We start from the raw sequence: 17,741 nt of genomic DNA, 5'->3' as shown, positions 1-17,741 counted from the left end.
CTGGAATTGGGATTGGGGATGGCAAATCTGGAATCTGCTGCTCTTGCTGCTGCTGCTACTGCTGCTGGTTCTCTGGAAAAGGTACGACCCCACGTTGCAGACGGATGAATTATGCTGGGAGCCGGCCAAGGAAGCGATGCGATGGTCGGACTAGAAAGCTCTCGCCGTGATCCAATGGACAAGAGTCGGTGTAGGGACGATGCGCGCTGTGGTTTGGGGACCAGAGACGGTGTGTGTATGGTTCGGCAAGGTCGAGGGACGAGTGAGTGTAACGGGGAGTTGGATCGAGGAAGTGGGAGTCGGATTGAACGCGAATGCTCTCTGGTGTCGTCTGTATGTAGGAGGTCGTGTGTGTATGGGTGGGTGGGTGCAGCTGCAGGAGCTGTCGCTGTGTTTACCTTTGCTTTCGCTTGACGGACTTTCGACTCGAGCTAGCGTGCGATGCTGCGTCAAGACTCAGGTACAGAAACTGCGACAACCAGTGGGGAGGGCGATGGGGATGGGCAGCCTTGGATATTTGACCAGATGTTTGATTTGACTGATCTCGAGGCCGAAAAACACGATGTCTGCTCCAATCGAAAAAAGAAAGGCGACGAGTGCAGGTGAGTGGAGGGCTCGAGATGGCTGCATTTTACCCTCCCGGCCAATAATGACTGTCAGCGGGTCAACGAATTACCCGCCCTCGCTCACAATCTGTCAGCTAAACCCAAGTCGTGAGGGGTAGGAAGCCAGAAAGCCAGTAAGCCGCAGGAAGACGTTTCGTCTTTCTCTGCCGCACCACATCCAGGCAGTTGGGGGCAGAATCACACATGGCATTTATTGTTCGGCCTTCGACGATAAGATATCATTATGGTCCCAGACAAGGCAACATGTGTCAGCACAGTAGGCAGCCGCAGTCCTCTTCCTACTTCGATGTGCTGGAATTACTTGGGAGCAGAAGCAGGATTGTGGGAAAGAGACATCTTCTGACCCCGCTACCGAACACTCGAAGATGCTCGATCTCTTCGACAATATGTGAACATTCTAGTACAGCTATTCACAACTATCGGACGGGACCGCAGACCGACTTCTCGGAAGGATCTTAAGTACCATTACCTATGTCCCGATACGTACTCATGGGGGACAACCATCCTTCTAAACATTATTATTTATTATTACCACCATCCATGATCTTCAGCTGAACATGATGCTATCTGGACACCTTCAAGTCCTGCCGGCCTAGCCGGACCCCCTTGGTCTTTCTTTTTCTAGCATGCCATCCGACTCAGATTTCGTCAGTTGAGGCAGATGTGGGTGAGGTCAAGCGTTGTATCGGGTAGATATCGAGAGTCTATCAGTGAGGCGACGGCGAAGGGAGGGGTTAATTTTGTGATGTCAAGCTATTATCCGGGTGAATTCTCAAAGATATGCCACAGAAAAAGAACAACGTTCTCCATTGCTACCTAGTATACCGGACATCTCCAAAGTCCTGAAGCATCAAAATTCGACGTCCAGAGTTCTCGCAATGGCACCCACACCACCTATACAAAATGTACGAGCAGGGGTGGAGAAGAACAGCACATCGCGTCTCTAATGCGAACCAGCCTTCACGCAAGTTGCTTAGCAACCAGTCGTTGCTCGTAGAGCTCAGCCTTCCTTTCATTGGGCAGCAATACAGCGAGGCGGTTGGGCGAAGCAGACGCGGCAGCCGCTGTCGAATAAAGGTAAGGCTTACTTGACTGGTTGATGCGTTGTACAATTCCCAAGGAGCTGGATATCATCTGATCGAGATGTGACGTCGCGAGATACCTCGGAATGCCACTGGGATCGAAATTTTCTGAGCAAATCCGGGTCGCCTTGAATATATTTAGGTTTTCGGGCATAGCTGGGCTGCACAGGTGGAACTTGTAGTCTTCCCGAAGAAGCATGGAACGGTATGCTTTCTCAACCCATTATGATTGACCGCCTTATGAGCCAGAACTCCATACTTTTTCCTAGCCCTACCACGCTATGCATTGACGTAACTCCCGGGACTTAATCAGCCTTGTCCTTGTATGCCCTGCTTCGATATCGGACTTGACTTTCCGCGAAGGTTTTTTGAAATGGTACACTCATTGTTGGACAACTTGGATGTTGTTCTTTTTCTGCAGAAGGAAAAAGTTAGCAGTCTAGGACTATTGCTCTTCTCGGACTCGAACTTGCCTTCCAATTTTCCATCTCCTGCTGGGTGGCATTGTATTGCTTGACGAGACCTTCCAGCACTTTCCGTAGACCATCCGCATTGATCTGTAGAGCAGGGACGACATCCTTCACCGTTCTCTCAACCAGGACGCCGTTTATCATCCGGAAGCATTTCCTGTCTGCCGGGAGCGGTTCGAGGGTTTCAAGAACAAGTCTGTATGCAAAAGCGGTGAGCAAAGGTTCCAGCGGTGAGGTTCGTAATCTATGCAAGTGAAATCTTGGATTCGCGCCATCATGAAGAGACCGAAGCGGGCAGATTTAGACTGCAATAGAATAGGATATTGAGACGGACTTGTGCTCTTCAGCTTCGGATTCAACGTCACCGATCTAATTGCGGATGTCAGTGACTGTTCTGACGGCTCAAGAAGGCAAGGCGAGCATAGCAAGACCATGAAAGGTTCCAGTGGCAGGATAGACCTATCCTGTTGATTTCATCTTGTGTGTATCGCCGGGGGATTTTTGACATGACCGCAGAGGAGAGCTATCCCACCTTTTGTGCTATCTGCTGAAGGCCATTCTTGTAGTTCGTATATTGCATCTGAAGCTCTGGAACACCAGCATTAGCATTTATTGTGCCGAAATGCATGCAACTTCGACATACCTTGTTGCTTCCTTTGGGTGATTTGTTGCGCCATGATTGTTGTTGCAAAGTGGTCGCATGTCCAAAGAAAGAGCTATTGGAGCTTCAAAAAAGTGGCAAGTTCCGTTTGCCGATCCATGCTAGAGAACCATCTTCGGAGATCAAGAAAACACACGACCTTTGAACTATCAACTTCCTGCACATTCAGCCAGCAAATATGCATCCACATTTACACACAAAAGACAATAGCGGTAAACACCTCTACAATAGACTCAATTGGAGCACGGTTTTCTAATTCGCGACAGCTTGCGAGGCGGTTATGACTGCCCTTGACGAATGCCATGCTCGAGGTTTCTTATGGAAAGCAGTTGGCATGTGCAACGACGCAAAGACTCAAGTCAACAAATGTCTACGAGCTCAGAGACTAGAGCGAACGAAGCAAAATCGAGAAAAAGCGAAGGCCAAGAATGAGCAGATCAGGTCGAAGTGGGCCGAGATCGATTCCAACTCATGATTGAGAGCGAACACCGAATGAGGATGGCAAGGCAGACAGCCAGCAAGATGGTGGCATGACATGGCATATCATATCAAGGGGTTTTCGGCACAATGGGCATTTTCTGGCGTTTTGGGAATATCAGGCCACGGACTATTGGGATGTACAGTATAGGTTGCGAAAGGCATCATACTCCACTTCACCGAGCATTGATCGAGATATCAGAGCACAGCGCTTCACACTTCATCTAGAATTTGTATACAAGGGTTTGGAAGTGGTGTTGCGAGTTTAGAGTGGATTATTAGCTCTGCGCCCGGAAACAGAGCAGCCATTCAATCATGCTAAAGCCATACCAACAAGCCTTGGAATTGGATCCTTTTTGACTCCATTCATCCCATTCCTCTCTACTTCTTCAAGAACGCACTTCCATACGTGTAAAGGCCATAGAGCGCCAGGACACTCAGACCCGTTGGCAGTGGCTTCTGGCTCTTGATGGCTCTTGGGATGGATGATCCGGCAAGCACAATGGATGCTAAGAGTGCAAGCTCAACTCCATATGATAACTTGTTCTGGATACGATAACCACCAATGAGGTACTGTGGCTTTTGTAAGCTACATTTCCGTTGTAAGTAAGGACAACGGACTTACCAAGGTGCCAACGGTAACGCCTGCGGCGATTGATGGAATTGATCCTGTCTTGACGTATCCGAAAGTTCCACCGCCAGCCGTCAACGCTCCCATAATGTACGCTGGAGTCGAAATATCGCCCTGTGTGATATGTGTGAGTATGTCTTACGCTGGTGCTCATAGAGAGTTACAAACCATGTTTGCGACTGTGAATAGCTTAAACTTGATAGATCTTGTAATAGAAACTCGCGAAGTGTGCCAACTGCCTACTGTGATCTCTTGTAATCAATTTGAGGAGAAATCTTATTATGTTTACATCAAGACGTTCTCGTCTCAAGCTCCAAGCTAGAACACCGACCCCTCGGTCGTCGGTCGTCAACTTACCCCGGCCAATCGCTAGCCTTGGCGCGGCCTCCACATCCAGCTTCGTGGCCTCATAGCTCACAAAAGTCCCAAGTACAAGTCAACTTCCAACACCACGACAACTCTCGAAAACCATCGTTACTTCACACCCTCACTATTACAATGGCACCAAAACGTAACGCCCGTGAGCCTACACCATCTGCTGCAGCCACAACTCAATCCTCCACAGCAGCTGGCTCCGTACCTACAATTCCTACCAAAGCATCACTCAAAGCAAAGGACAACCAGACCCCGCAAGAAGTCGCACTGGGAATATGGCAGAACTACCTCGATACCACACCGCAGAGAACAAAGCTGATTGATGTGTTTATGGGCTTCTTGGTTGTGGTCGGAGTGCTCCAATTCGTTTACTGCGTTATTGCTGGAAACTACGTGAGTCCAGAATGTTGAACATGGCTGAATTTGACACTGATCTTGAGATTGCAGCCATTCAATGCTTTCTTGTCAGGTTTCTCGGCGACGGTGGGACAATTCGTTTTGACTGGTACGTGGCCTCGAATGGCAGATGTGAAGCATCACTGATCAAATATAGCCTCTTTACGGATACAGACCAACACAGAGAACAAGGCAGAATTTGGCGAGGTGTCTCCGGAGAGGTGAGCATTGTTGACTTTTGTCTTTTTTACGACAGTCCACTAACATATCCCAGGGCGTTCGCGGACTACGTATTTGGAAGCTTGATCTTACATTTCTTCTGCGTCAACTTCATCAACTAAAATGTATCATACCCATGGGAGGCAGGAATTCTAGAGCATGTAGGAATAGCAAAAGTCAAGCGGATCCTCAACACAGGCGCGATGCAAATCGGAGAAAAGTCATATGCTCTTCATGTGCATTCCATATATCAATTACAGACCATAACTTAGTCTACACCACTATCATCGCCGTCTTTCTTTTCATCTACCGCTGTCTCTTCAACCGCCGTCTCTTCTGTGTTAGGAGGCCCGCCAGCTTTAGGAGGACCTCCCATCTTGGGCGGAGGAGGTGGAGGAGTACTCTTGGCACTTGGCGCGTGGTCCAGCTCCCTACTCTTCTTTTCCCCTTCCGTAAAGTAATCGTCCATGAATGGCTTGTTCGGAGCGTGGCCACGCTTCTTGTCTTTCCTGCCCCTCCCACTTGCGACAAGCGGACTTACCAGTTGTGCTGGAACTAGTAAATCGCTTGGGTCTGAAGCAGCTGCTGGCACCATATAATCTCCAGAGCCAGATAATGGTCTAATCTCCTCGTTCGAAAAGCGTGCATTTTTGGTATCAAACAACGTTTCTCCTGGTCCGGCCAAGGGCTCACTCAGGGGTGCTGGTAATCTGTGCAAAGCTCCATAACCCAAGACACATCCCAAAGCACCTTCTCCGCCCCAATCTTTGCTTGGGTGGATTGTGACCTCTCTCGTAACATTGTATTCGTTGTTATAGACATATAGTCGTAGCGGTCGTCCAATGTGGTCCTCAACTAACTCCCCTAGACCTGCCTCGCCATGCAGTACACCTTCAGGAGTTCCTAGAATGTAGTCGCTGTATGGTAGAAGACCTGCAACATCGGCTGGTGAGTTGGCGGGGACGTCTAAAATATGCCAGATGTTTGAGACGGTGTTGATGGATGTCCACTGGAGCGTAAGCCCAAGTGACGGACTCGTGGCTGGAACAGGAATGTGTATCGTTCTCGTTCGTTGTCCCTATACAATCTCAACATCTCAATCCCTAAAATATGTCTCCTCGGCCACAAATACCTTAGCACTCCAGAGACCAAGAGTAACCGTGCTTCCTGCACAATTTCGAATCTCTTGGGCAAAAAGATTTGGATCAGAATCGTCCTGAATCAGTCAGAAACGCGCCAGCCATGTTTGACAGCATACATACAATCATCCGGCCATTAATACCGACTACAAAGTCAAACCAAGGCTCAACGGCAAGCTCTGGGGACTTGTTCCGGAGTACTTGGAAGCCAAAGGCTCCATGATCTGATCTTTGGGTTGGGACGTCGGAGTCTAGCCGGGAAATAAAACGGTTTAGAGCGTTGAACATAGTCGGATATTAAGTTGTCCGCCTCACAAATTGTACACGTCCGAAAGCCGAGTGAGTTGAAATATTATTGCGGTTCCTGGTTCCCGCAATCTGGTCCCTTGATGCCACTAGAATATTAGCGCAGCCTCGTGGCCCAAGCTCCTGCCTGAACTGGGTTATACACGTGAATTTGAACCTTCAACTCAAAATATTTTTTGGAATTGGGAGAAGGTCAAGCGTGACTTAAGGGAAACTTTGTGATTAGTATGTATCTATACCAGAGATTCTTCTGTATGTATGAGTATGTCACTGACAGACTTTGCAATTTTCAAGCTGTTGAGATGTCAAGAACTTTCTACATTCGAACATCACATCTAGATCACGCACCCGGACTCCACACGGCACTCCTCTTCTGAAGTCTCACTACTTTTCTAGTCAAAAATCTACTGTACTCTATGAAAAGAGCTAGAGGACATAGGGTCTCCTGTGAAGAACGTGCAAAAAGAAAAACCAGAGGGTAAACATCTCGAGTGCCTCCTTAGAGCGACGGTCACAGATATTCCAGGTATCTCTCTGGTAATCGTTCTACAAAAGAAACGCAGGGGAGCCAGAGCACTCTAGGACGCTATTCATCAAGAGGATCTCAACAGTAGGAGTCGAACATCTGCAGCCCAAAAGAATTGAAAAAGTAGCTCTCATTGCATCTGTGGGAGACGAAATTCTCACTCGATCCAGGGGTCACACCAAGTGGATTCGCCAAATCTAGGTCCTTCGATAGGGACCAGTTCTACTCCTGTCTAGACCGGTCGCCTGTTTGACTTCAAGCAGTCTAGCTGAGGATTGCAAAGTTGACGCCAACACTAAGACCATCTTCAATCGGAGTCGCTCCACAATCACTCTACACAAAGAGACTATGGAAGCTACAGAGTCCGTCATGGATGACAGGCCGAATAGATTTCCGCTGACGAATGAATGTCATCACTATACCCGCCGCCAGGATGTAGACTGGGACATTCAGAAGTAAGTGCTTCCTCCATTGAATTACATGTTCATTGTCTAACTGGTTATAAGATATTGGGCTCAACGCTACAGCATTTGGTCGTTATACGATGAAGGTATCCACATGACAGACGATGCTTGGTTCGGTGTCACTCCAGAGCCCATTGCAAAGTATGATTCTCCACGCATTTTCTTTACTCATCTAACAACGTACTAGCAAAGTGGCAGAAGATCTTCGTGGACTTGTACCTTCTTCGAAATCCGTCTTAATCGATATGTTCGCGGGTGCAGGTGGAAATGTGATCGCCTTTGCCTTATCAGAGCAATGGTCAACTATCATTGCTATCGAAAAAGACCCCTCAGTTATTGCATGCGCTCAGCATAATGCTGAAATCTACGGCGTCGTTGATCAGATCACTTGGATCAACGACGATTCTTTCTCTTATTTATCCAACAATCTGTCGTCGATCGATCCGACGAAGACAGTTGTGTTTGCTTCACCACCATGGGGAGGCCCAGGTTATACCTCTGACGAGATCTTCAACCTGCACACCATGGCACCATATTCAATCAAGCAAATTCACGAAGCTTGTAAGGGCATATATTCTGCACTGTTCCTGCCAAGAACCAGCGATCTAAGGCAAATTGCGAAGTTGGCCCCAGAAGGCAAGAAAGTTGAAGTAGTTCAATATTGTATGGAAGGAGCGAGCAAAGCTTTGGTGGCTTACATACCCGCAGCGGTATGAAGCCAAAATAGGAGATTTATTGCGGAGACGGAGCATGAAATTCCTATCTTGGGCAATTTGGAGTGCCTTGAAGCCTGGCGTCAATTTGCCAGATTTTCTGTTGCGTATCGCAATCCTTTTGTTCCTGAGGCAGGCTCACATTAGCAGCAAGTTACAATGCAGGCATTCGCTGCAGCAGGTGGAAAGACGTCGAGCCAAGAATTTCAAGCCAATCGATCTGTCGTGCATGAATTCAATTGATAAAGACAAGAAAGATTAGACTGGCTGCGGGATCTATTCAGAAGATGTGGAAGCTTCAAGATGATCAACGAATTTTCGCCGTGAGTTTCATTGATGTATTTATGACAAGCACTATTTTCCGTCTACAACGCCTTAACAATGCTCCGCTCATCAAATAAATCTTTTAGCAGGCTAGCCCTGCATGCCTCGAGATCGGGAGCACTCATCGAGTAGGTGGTTTCAAATGCAAAAATGCTCAGCTGGCTGAAGAATGGTCTCAGCACCTTCGCCACCAGCTCATCCTTTCGTTCCCAATTCCCTTCGTCGCCGATACCACCGGGTCCGATCAGTGGTTTGCGCGAAGAACCATTCGAAGCTTGCATAGCGGAAAATTCGGTGTGAACCGCAGAAGTTAAAGCAGTCGAACCAAGCTCCTCTGAGAGTTCATCGATCAAGGCGACAGGTTGGAACTGAGGTGGTCGGTAGACTGCGTCAATAGTATCGGAAATGAACAGCCATTCGTGCAATTGAAAGTCGTCGGGTGCGATGCAAAGCAGTGTATCAAGCAATTTACATGCTTGAAGGATTGTATGGTTATTGTAAGTTTCGGCAGCAGCACTGTGATCAGCAGCAACCACTGACGAGATGACTGCGTTCAGTTCGGCGTTGACAATTGGCCAAAGAGTCGCTAGGTGAATTGCTGATGTCTTGAGAACAAGTGCTCTCAACAGGAGGTAAATATCAGCTCTTGTCGTAGATGATGGTGACGAAGTCGTAGTAGCCAGCAGGAGCTCGACAATCTTTTCTTGCATTGCGGGCAGATCCGTCACAAAATTGTCGTGGATTGTGGCCAGTATGAGTGTTGCAATACGACGAAGGTTGAGTTGTGTTTTGCGATCTGCTTCAAGTCTTGCTGAGGTAGCACCTACACCAAAGACTATGCCCGCTGTCGTGGGAGCAACCAAACGAGAAAGAAGCTCAGGCATTCGCTCCTTGTCGCTCAAAGCCCATTGTCTTATCAAAGGGAGCCAATCACTCTCAACAAGTGCTACTGAGTTCGCAAAGAATCTCGTATCATTGAAGGCGTCGCCTAAGTCTTTCTTCCATGACTTCTGGGCATTTGGTAGCCTAGCTAATTGGTAAAGAAGGACCAAGGTACTCTGGGAGACATTGTCTGGGAAGGTCTTGGACTTGAAAGTCGGCACAATAACGTTTGTCGATATTGTGTTGGCTGCAGTGAGAATACGATCAGGTTCGAGTAGAATTTTAGGTAAATCTGGCGCGATGGAAGCGAGGATACCAACAACGTCGTCCGGTCTTGAGACGTCGTTATCGACGCTTTCTGAGAATCCCATAGGCCTCGTTGTGAATATGGCCGTTAGAAGTCGGAGGAACAAGTCCTAGTATGTCAGCTATATTCGTTCTCGTATTGCAGGACAACTTACACCAAGCTCTCTTCTCATCCTGCGCTGCTCGCCAAAATTCGTATTGTCAACTTTCTCACCCAAGATTGCCGCGAATTCTAGTAGGCTTGGCAAAGTCTGACGATGAGGGAATGGATTAGCCAATAAGTCCTTCAAGAAAGTCATGCAGTCCGTCCAGATTTCGTCCATGGCATCGTCTTCTAAGGAGCGAGCATATTCCACTAAAAATATCACAAGGTCTGTGTCGTTGAGGGACGAGGTCAGGGTTGACTTCCGCGAAGGTTCTAATGCAGTAGGATTGGTCCGGCTGTAAATAGCATTGAAGATGGCAGGAATCGTGTGTTTAGGCCTCGAGCCATCAAGCACATGTAGAAGGTTGAACACGACTGGGGATCTTGGCTCGTTGGGCGATTTTGATGACTTCTTCCAGATCTCGACCACACTCTCCAGACACTCGAGAGCCTCCGCAGCGAACAGATGTTCGAGAAGGCGACGTGCACGATTCCTCATACGAAGAGAAGTATAGTTGAATGAGGCAGCAGATTCCGTGTCCTGAGATGTATCTTCGCTATTACCCCATGACCATATTAGAAAGCATATTCGCACTGCATCTTGAAAGGTCAAGAGCACTGTAAGACGGTTATTTGCTGTAGCGCTTCTTGATTGCGGAGTGTCGGATGTAAATACGTTAGACACCATGTTCCCAAAGAATCCTTGGGGTTGGTCTGGACTTTTCACTACTGGTGCTTTTGCTTCGTCTTGTAGCAGACGAGCATGCCCACTCGCCAGTACGTGCTCAAGTCCATTTAGTAGAGATATCAAAGTTGACTCTGGAGCCGTAGAGCCTTGGGCAATCGTACCGGCTTCCCCAAATGTCCTTTTCAGATCATTGAAAGTACTACCAATCTGCGAACAGAAGGTTTCGACTAAAGGTATGAGGATTTGGAAAATCGTGTCGGAATACAGAGGTAGGCATTCCACCAGGAAGCTCACCCAGCTGTCCAGTACTGGACGGCTGCTCGAAGAACTAAAGCCAGCTTGCAGGCACTTCACAAGAGATGCCGGCGGAGGTAGAAGGGCAGATTGACTGTCGCGGTCGGTAGTGAGAGAGAGTCTAGAGACTTGTGCGGGGTCAGATAGTATAGAGCGTTTCAGCTCAACCGTGGGTGATTGAGGTGGTGGTGCAGGCTTTGCTGCGTCTCTGATCTTTAGGGTGTCGAAGACGACGTCTAGGAGCAGGACCTGTTTGAAGGGATCAGATCCACCAAGAGATTTGACCAGTCTCTCTATAAGAACATGTTCCAGCTGAAGTTTCGCAAGCGGTAGGGCATATGGACACAACAGAATCTGATGGAGCGTAGTAAGGGCAGTTCGATGAAATTGATTGACGCGGGGCTTGGTGTCAAGGTCTCCTGAACTCTGACTGCCACAGATGACTCTTAAGCACACATGCAAGAAGAACTCCAGGAGTGTGATGTCTCCTTCTTTGCCAGCTAATCCATTTAGCGATTTGTGAAGGAAGAGGAAGGAGGGGCATACCGATGTAGTATAGGGTTTGTTGACTGCTATCAATGGAGACGCTGTTTCGAGCTAGAATGGCCCACATGCTATCCGAAGACCATCGAAGTATATTTGACAACGTCTTGAGATAATATAAACACTGGTCAAGATCATCATCACCAGTGTAGGATGGTGCATCGATACCCAGGAAATCAACTCCATCTTTTGGTATTGAGTGAAGAAAAGGGAAGGCTGAAAGTTTCACTACGAATAGGTGAAAGAGCCTATTCAATGTGTGAGTAATTTCAATTGAAGGTAGGGCAATACATACTTATCAATTCCCACTAGATTTTGCAGCCAGGTTCTCACAGTCATGAACAGCTGTGTGCGTTCATCTAGAAGAGCATCTAACAGAAGAAATAATGGCCTCGCGAGCATTACCTCAAAATTGCCAAGTCCAGACAGCTTGCCAGTAGTTTTAGTCTCATTGATTGATGCTCGAGATGCTCTACGGTCTGCATGTGCAACAATATCTTGTAGAGTATGAGTCCACAGAACGCTAAAGCTACGACCTGCATCTGCATCTCGGAGGGCGAAAGTTCCATTGAGATCTTTCTCGACCATCGTGGAGCAAATGGCCGCTTCGATCTCGTGGTTTGAATGTGGGAGAGCGCTCTGCAGCTGCCAAAGACATCTCACGGCCTCGACGTGGTACTTTGGTTGCGCTGCTGATAGATACCACCATGCCTGGCGGACCAAAGGGGCTATCAGAGTCGACAATTCTGCGTCTGTTATGTAGGAAGTAGAGTACAGTGTAGTCGCGAGAGAAACAATCGATGTCAAGGCTGAAAACGGTATTTGAGATGGTGAGGACAATCTGATTTGCACAGAGGAGAGAACTTGAGTCACATCCAAGCTGTCAGTCTTGGGTGCCTTTGCCAGAATCATTACCAATAGCTTGCTATTGATTTCAGCATCAGCACTTGATACCGAGACAGACAAGCTCTGACAAGTAATACTTCCAGCTTGGCGCAAAAGGAGTTCGCTTAACTCGCCGAAAGCGTACGGAGGTGAAACGGCGTCCAAGTTGCCCTGATCTTGCATGTAGAAAGTTTTGACTCTCTGTAAGATTTCAAGATCAGTGTGTGCTGGAGCATGGCCTCCATTCTGTACGGTAGCAGTGGATTGACTTGTTGATGGACGGGTCTGCAAAGCTCTCTCTGGAATAAGTTCTAATAGATGCATCGCGATACTCAACGCAAGCTTGAATGTATTAGGCGTCCGCAAATCATCGTTTCCTGCAATCTCTTTCTCTTCGGACTTTTGGAATAGGGTCAGAATCGTCAAAGTTGTCAGCGGCGCATGGACCAAAAGCATCTCTTCTTCCCGCACATTGAAATGCGTGATGATAAACTTCACCAGTGAGAGCTTGTCAATCCTGTCACCGGTTGACAGTTTGTTTCTTCCGAGAGCATGGACGACCAAACCGACTATCTCTCCCCAAATGAGACCACTTTCAACGCCATCAAAGAAGACGCTGGCACTTCGGAGGACCTCAGAAAAATCGGTCTTGGTGGTTGCTTGGTCTTTGTACCTGCGAACGCTGTTGACAATTGGTAGGAAGATGTCTGGTACGACCAATCCGCCTATCTCCCATCTGTCCATCAATGAGAGACATATTCGGAAGGGTCGAGCTCTCTCCATAGGATTGATAGAGTCGCGATCGATTAGCTTCAAGAGAGCGCTCGTCAAAGCCTGCAGGCCATATTGTTCAAAATAGCGAGTTCTGGATGTAGACGAAGTTCCAAGCTGGTCTTCTGAGACAGCAATGGGGGACTCGGGACTTGTTTCGTGATCATTCGCAGCAGGCTCTGGTCCCAATAGCCAAGTCCACAGGCGCCTGTTCAAACTCATCTCTCGGCGTGAAACGACACCGGCGGCTGCGGAGATGAGAAGTTCGAGATCTTCTGTCTTGACCCTTTTTTGGAGAACGTTTGAATGTAGTGGCAGATGAGTTACAAGAAGATCTAAGAATCCACGTTGTATAAGAAGTTGTTCATCGCCCAGACCAGCAGCAAAGCATCTCAGTAAGAGACCTGGCTCAGGAGAAGTCACCATTTCCGCCAGGCGAGCAGAGCTGCCCTCAACACTTCCATTTTCCGCATTGCTGGACGTTGTGCTTGCTGGATCAAGAGAAAAATGTTGGCCCAGCATAGGGAGACTTCTAACAAGGTAAGCCAGAGCACCCAACCGACGCCCGTTACTGGTGATTGCTGCAAGAAAGAAACACTGCCAGAAGTATTCATCTCCGCTGCTGTGATTCTCTCCAATATCTTTGGAATCTGGGAATCGAAGGCAGTCTTTGAAACCGTCCAGGAGTCTCAATGTTCGCTCGAACTCTTCACTCGATTCTTCCTCCAAGCCCGGCAGCAGAGCTAGTATAATAGCTCTCAGAGCGGGTCGAAGTGCGCGGGAGTCTAGTTGCAAGAGATGTTTCTCCATCAATTCCAAGAAAGGTGTTCGTACCGACAGAGATGCAAACGACAGTGTAGAGGAGAGTCCTGGCAGATAGAGAGGAAGGTCTCTTGAGAGAGCATCCTTGCCTATCATCGAGAATATGTAGGCATAGACTTCGAGAGCTTTTTGGTGCACACCAGAAGGGAGTGCCGGGTTCAAGCACTGAGCTAATCGTTTTGCGACAATCGACTTCGATGGGACTGAGGTTATCGTCGGCGGGTGACTTTGCAACGACTGTACACATATTAGAATTAAGATTCAAATCGAATCAAGCCCTCTCCTACCTTTAATAGCCTCCCCAAAAAAGAAATATAGTCTGCCCATTCCTGTAACGCTGTGTCAAACAACGACAGTGACCGTTCAACTCCAGAGGCATAACGGCGGAAGGCTTTGTCTTTGCTGGGTGGCTCATCTACCATTTGTCAATTCCGTTTTCAAAGGTTAGATAGCATCATAAACCATGTTACGAACCAGAACCTTGTTGGTTCCTCCATTTTCTAGTTATGGGTGAAGCTCTCCCAGAGCTCGACGGCGACTCTCGGCCAGCCTCAAGAGCCATGGTGTTGCACTGAGCGAATGGATTGTCTGGGGATTATTTGCATCTTCCAAATGCTTTGTGAGGTCTCTGCATGCTGCAAAAAAGAGTCTCACAGAAAACGGTTCACAAGGCTGAAGCATCTTACATCGCTGGCCTCTTGAAGCTCTCAAGGCTGCCATCGGCAAGTCCCATCTCCGACCCCTGTTGGCCCCCCACCAGAATTAATCCGGTGCTGTGCATTCAATGACGAATAATGTCCAGCGAATAATCTACACGGCCTTATGGGACATTTGGACGTCTCTTCTCAACACGAGCAAACACATGTACAGGACGACGATACAACGCCGACGGTGCAGGGCTCTTCGAAGCATGGAACCAGGGATGCGATGACCCTCGCCAGCGACCATGACGCTCAAAAGCGCAATGAAGACTCGCAGCAGGATGCGAAGGAGGGTACAGAGGGTGAACCAAGTTCCTCAGAGGGGACCCAGGGTATAATTGGAAAAGCCACAGGAAATGAGGAACATCGACCGCCACTACCTCCCAGACCCTCACTCTTGAAGACGGGAGACAAAGCAGGGTCCGCTTTGTCGACAATAGCCAAACCTACAACAGCGCTTTCGTCAGTTGATATACAGACCTTGTCATTCCCCGATGGTTCGAGGGGAACGTTTTCAACTCCTGCAACTCGGGCTGTGTCACAGACTGTGTCCTTCTCAGACACATCAGCAGGGCAGAGCACACCGAGCAGGAAGGTTAGCCGTAACGGCAGCTTTGATGATGGGGCGAGTCTTATGAGCTATGCCCCAACGCTGAAGGCCCACGGAGACCTTGCAAGTTTGTTGGATGAAGGCCTCAATCAAAGTCCAGCTTGGAAACTACTCAGCTCGCAAGCGGAGTCTGTGAACCCATTTGAGAACGTTGAGTTCGAAGACAACACTTTAAGCAACTTTCAGCATGAGTTCGATGAGATTGAGGCTTTGGACAGCAAAAGTGGTAACGAAGGTTGGATCTTCTTAATTGGCTAAGAAGTTGTTCTAATTCGTCAATAGAGGAAGTCCTTTTCCAATGGAAGTCAAAGCTAAAGCACTATCTCATACTGTCTTCGGCAGGTAAACCAATATACAGTAGACACGGAGATCAGAATCTTATCAATGGCTATATCGGAATCATTCAAACGATCATTTCATTCTTCCAGGGCTCAAAAGATCCTTTAATGGGTTTTACAGCAGGAGGCACAAGATTCGTGGTATCTACCGAGGGCCCTTTATACTTCGTGGCCATAAGCAAGCTTGGAGAAAGTGATGCTCAACTCCGGGCGCAGTTAGAGGCTCTATACATGCAAATTCTTTCGACCTTGACATTGCCTACTTTAACCCACCTGTTTACAAACAGACCCAACACAGATCTGAGACGCCCTCTCGAAGGCACTGAGACATTGTTGTCCTCACTCGCCGATACCTTTACCAAAGGCTCGCCGTCAGCATTATTGTCAGCCCTGGAGTGTCTGAAGATCAGGAAATCGCAACGGCACACTATCAACAACACTCTGTTGAAGACACGAACTGAGAAGCTGCTGTATGGCTTAATTGTCGCTGGTGGACGACTCGTTAGTGTCGTGAGACCAAAGCGGCATTCCTTACACCCAAGTGATCTACAGTTGATCTTCAACATGCTATTTGAAGCCGGGGGTGTCAAAGCTGGAGGCGGGGAGAACTGGATTCCAGTATGCCTTCCGGGTTTCAACAATAGAGGTTATCTCTACATGTACGTGAGCTTCCTGAGCGCATTCGAAGACGGGACAGAACCGGGAGAACGACCTTCCACTGCCAACAGCAGCAGTAAAGAAGATGAAATTGCTATTCTCTTGATCAGCGCTGATAAAGAGAGCTTTTTCGAGCTGAAGCAGATGCGAGATGATGTTGTGAGCCAATTGGAAAAGAATGGCAGCTTGGAAATCATCAGGGCAGCAGTTCGAAAGGGACGTCCAAGTACGACAGACATTGTGCCTGGAACTCAGCTCAGGCACTTCTTGTACAAATCGCGTGCGAATGTCCAATTTACCATGCCGTCATTCACTCCGGAATTTAGTAGATTGGTAGCTCGAAGAAGGTATGTAAATTAGTCTTTGTTTATTTCCCCTCATACTCCACGTACTCCAAAGAAGGGCCCATATTTACAACGAATGAACAGGCTCATGACGTTATATCATAATCTCCACGCATCAACACACGCCAAACATTCCCACCTCAAAGTCCTGCACTGCGTGAGTAAAGACAGCATCTCCCTGGCCTGGACAACGCCCATTTTCGAATTTTACTGCGTTGCGGGTCCAAACGCATCCCGCGCCGTCCTCGCACAAGGCGCCAATAAAGTGATCCAATGGGTGAAGCGCGAGGAAGAAAGAGTCTTCATTATCGGTGGTGCTGTGTTCTAGGAGGATGGCTTCCGGATCCAGAAGTGAGGTCTGCATCCGCCTTCGGGTGTTGAGGGTATCGAGGAGAAACAACCTCTGAGTGTCTCGGCTTTAACCGCGTCCTGAGCTTGTTGTTCGGCCTTGAGCTGAACACATTTACTCTATCAGCATGTTTCCCGTAGGAAATTGGTAGCTGCTTGCAGCTGCACGGAAAGAAATAGAAGACCATAAGGAAGATACAACGAATGCGGATATTCCGAGAGCCAAGTGACTATCCCACTTGGGCCAGGACCTCGGTTCTAGTGATCACGTCTTCGTATTTTGCGAACCTACTCTCGTGGGGTAATGACTTGGGCAAATCTGTCGATATATGTACTGGACAGTACACTCAAACAGCTCTTTCACATTCTCGAAATCTCGGAGACAACTTTATCAAAGGACAAACTCACATCTCCCAACACACCACCTGAACCTGCACCTGTTTGTTCTAACGACTCCTCGTTGGTACTTTCAGGACTCTCAACTGTTGGATCGTACGTAACGGTACCGAGATCAGATTGAGTACTACTGCTTGACCGACGGAGGAAGCCAAAGTATGGACTCATTCGCTTCAGTTGCCAAGAGGGACGACGTTTATGTTCTATTGAGGACTTCCGCGCAGCAGCGATGTCTGTTGGAGGTGGAGTGATGTCGGAAACTTTATTCGACTTCCTTCTGGGGCGAGATCTGTTTCGTGCCTCTTCATTGTCGGAGCTTGCAGTACGTTTGGCTCCTTCAACCTTGTGAATCGCATCACGTCTGTAGCTACCATATTCTGTTGATGCAACGAAGTGCTGTTGTATTTCTTCGACGTGTGGTTCGAATTCTGGCGCTTCAGATGGATATCTTGCTGCACTGCATGCGCGAGAATCGAAGTATGTCTCGTGTATTATAGGGGGCATTTGATGGATGACAATGGGTATGGAGCAACGTGTAAATGATATGGGTCTTGGAACGATTGTTAGTCAACGTACTGATGACATTAGAGTATGTTGACTTA

At 48.1% G+C, this 17,741-nt stretch overlaps 9 protein-coding genes across 9 annotated transcripts; 4 read left to right on the top strand and 5 right to left on the bottom strand.

Moving 5' to 3' along the window:
* Positions 1–1,998: 1,998 nt before the first annotated feature.
* Positions 1,999–3,112, bottom strand: LY89DRAFT_292103 (Prefoldin beta-like protein). The gene is made up of 5 exons (XM_018206519.1): positions 2,822–3,112; positions 2,711–2,766; positions 2,513–2,547; positions 2,182–2,374; positions 1,999–2,123 (listed from the first exon to the last, which is right to left on the bottom strand). The coding sequence occupies exons 1-5, from the start codon at positions 2,853–2,855 to the stop codon at positions 2,091–2,093; spliced, it is 351 nt and encodes a 116-aa protein (XP_018076629.1). The 5' UTR covers positions 2,856–3,112; the 3' UTR covers positions 1,999–2,090.
* On the top strand, positions 3,018–3,314 carry LY89DRAFT_693709 (UPF0287-domain-containing protein; the record flags this gene model as incomplete). The annotated part of the gene is made up of 2 exons (XM_018216654.1): positions 3,018–3,051; positions 3,106–3,314. 2 exons carry the CDS (start codon positions 3,018–3,020, stop codon positions 3,312–3,314), a joined length of 243 nt encoding a protein of 80 aa, XP_018076628.1.
* A 383-nt stretch (positions 3,315–3,697) lies between these two features.
* On the bottom strand, positions 3,698–4,118 carry LY89DRAFT_664114 (putative UPF0136 membrane protein; the record flags this gene model as incomplete). Its single annotated transcript, XM_018212747.1, has 3 exons — positions 3,698–3,889; positions 3,942–4,061; positions 4,116–4,118. 3 exons carry the CDS (start codon positions 4,116–4,118, stop codon positions 3,698–3,700), a joined length of 315 nt encoding a protein of 104 aa, XP_018076627.1.
* A 249-nt stretch (positions 4,119–4,367) lies between these two features.
* Positions 4,368–5,230, top strand: LY89DRAFT_680410 (defender against death DAD protein). The gene is made up of 4 exons (XM_018214076.1): positions 4,368–4,715; positions 4,770–4,827; positions 4,876–4,939; positions 4,993–5,230. Exons 1-4 carry the CDS (start codon positions 4,446–4,448, stop codon positions 5,057–5,059), a joined length of 459 nt encoding a protein of 152 aa, XP_018076626.1. The 5' UTR covers positions 4,368–4,445; the 3' UTR covers positions 5,060–5,230.
* Positions 5,157–6,443, bottom strand: LY89DRAFT_680409 (uncharacterized protein). The gene is made up of 3 exons (XM_018214075.1): positions 6,200–6,443; positions 6,070–6,153; positions 5,157–6,015 (listed from the first exon to the last, which is right to left on the bottom strand). The coding sequence occupies exons 1-3, from the start codon at positions 6,362–6,364 to the stop codon at positions 5,206–5,208; spliced, it is 1,059 nt and encodes a 352-aa protein (XP_018076625.1). The 5' UTR covers positions 6,365–6,443; the 3' UTR covers positions 5,157–5,205.
* Positions 6,444–7,256: 813 nt separating this feature from the next.
* LY89DRAFT_693705 (RNA methylase family protein-like protein) lies at positions 7,257–8,088 on the top strand (the record flags this gene model as incomplete). Its single annotated transcript, XM_018216653.1, has 3 exons — positions 7,257–7,363; positions 7,415–7,513; positions 7,560–8,088. 3 exons carry the CDS (start codon positions 7,257–7,259, stop codon positions 8,086–8,088), a joined length of 735 nt encoding a protein of 244 aa, XP_018076624.1.
* A 226-nt stretch (positions 8,089–8,314) lies between these two features.
* LY89DRAFT_606658 (uncharacterized protein) lies at positions 8,315–14,411 on the bottom strand. The gene is made up of 6 exons (XM_018210429.1): positions 14,220–14,411; positions 14,033–14,160; positions 11,563–13,982; positions 11,271–11,515; positions 9,753–11,224; positions 8,315–9,707 (listed from the first exon to the last, which is right to left on the bottom strand). Exons 1-6 carry the CDS (start codon positions 14,305–14,307, stop codon positions 8,451–8,453), a joined length of 5,610 nt encoding a protein of 1,869 aa, XP_018076623.1. The 5' UTR covers positions 14,308–14,411; the 3' UTR covers positions 8,315–8,450.
* Positions 14,412–14,672: 261 nt separating this feature from the next.
* LY89DRAFT_575071 (vacuolar fusion protein MON1) lies at positions 14,673–16,723 on the top strand (the record flags this gene model as incomplete). Its single annotated transcript, XM_018208778.1, has 3 exons — positions 14,673–15,291; positions 15,339–16,398; positions 16,480–16,723. 3 exons carry the CDS (start codon positions 14,673–14,675, stop codon positions 16,721–16,723), a joined length of 1,923 nt encoding a protein of 640 aa, XP_018076622.1.
* A 380-nt stretch (positions 16,724–17,103) lies between these two features.
* On the bottom strand, positions 17,104–17,643 carry LY89DRAFT_728428 (uncharacterized protein; the record flags this gene model as incomplete). Its single annotated transcript, XM_018219262.1, has 1 exon — positions 17,104–17,643. One exon carries the CDS (start codon positions 17,641–17,643, stop codon positions 17,104–17,106), a length of 540 nt encoding a protein of 179 aa, XP_018076621.1.
* Positions 17,644–17,741: the final 98 nt, after the last annotated feature.

The sequence above is a fragment of the Mollisia scopiformis genome (genome assembly GCF_001500285.1).
Source record: "Mollisia scopiformis unplaced genomic scaffold LY89scaffold_3, whole genome shotgun sequence".
NCBI lineage: Eukaryota > Fungi > Ascomycota > Leotiomycetes > Helotiales > Mollisiaceae > Mollisia > Mollisia scopiformis.
The sequence above is the reverse complement of the archived record's forward strand: the minus strand, read 5'-3'. Positions and strand labels throughout refer to the sequence as shown.

Bases quoted from the DNA above. Each gene is read 5' to 3' on its own strand.
- LY89DRAFT_292103 (XM_018206519.1), bottom strand. From the start codon at position 2,855: ATGGCGCAACAAATCACCCAAAGGAAGCAACAAG. The intron at 2,767-2,821 runs GTATGTCGAAGT...CTGGTGTTCCAG, and splicing joins CACCCAAAGGAAGCAACAAG to AGCTTCAGATGCAATATACG. The intron at 2,548-2,710 runs GTGGGATAGCTC...ATCCGCAATTAG, and splicing joins TTCAGCAGATAGCACAAAAG to ATCGGTGACGTTGAATCCGA.
- LY89DRAFT_680409 (XM_018214075.1), bottom strand. From the start codon at position 6,364: ATGTTCAACGCTCTAAACCGTTTTATTTCCCGGCTAGACTCCGACGTC. The intron at 6,154-6,199 runs GTATGTATGCTG...TGACTGATTCAG, and splicing joins GTATTAATGGCCGGATGATT to GACGATTCTGATCCAAATCT. The intron at 6,016-6,069 runs GTATTTGTGGCC...GAGATTGTATAG, and splicing joins TTGGTCTCTGGAGTGCTAAG to GGACAACGAACGAGAACGAT.
- LY89DRAFT_606658 (XM_018210429.1), bottom strand. From the start codon at position 14,307: ATGGCTCTTGAGGCTGGCCGAGAGTCGCCGTCGAGCTCTGGGAGAGCT. The intron at 11,516-11,562 runs GTATGTATTGCC...CACATTGAATAG, and splicing joins AATCTAGTGGGAATTGATAA to GCTCTTTCACCTATTCGTAG. The intron at 9,708-9,752 runs GTAAGTTGTCCT...CTGACATACTAG, and splicing joins GGATGAGAAGAGAGCTTGGT to GACTTGTTCCTCCGACTTCT.
- LY89DRAFT_680410 (XM_018214076.1), top strand. From the start codon at position 4,446: ATGGCACCAAAACGTAACGCCCGTGAGCCTACACCATCTGCTGCAGCC. The intron at 4,828-4,875 runs GTACGTGGCCTC...GATCAAATATAG, and splicing joins GGGACAATTCGTTTTGACTG to CCTCTTTACGGATACAGACC. The intron at 4,940-4,992 runs GTGAGCATTGTT...AACATATCCCAG, and splicing joins GGCGAGGTGTCTCCGGAGAG to GGCGTTCGCGGACTACGTAT.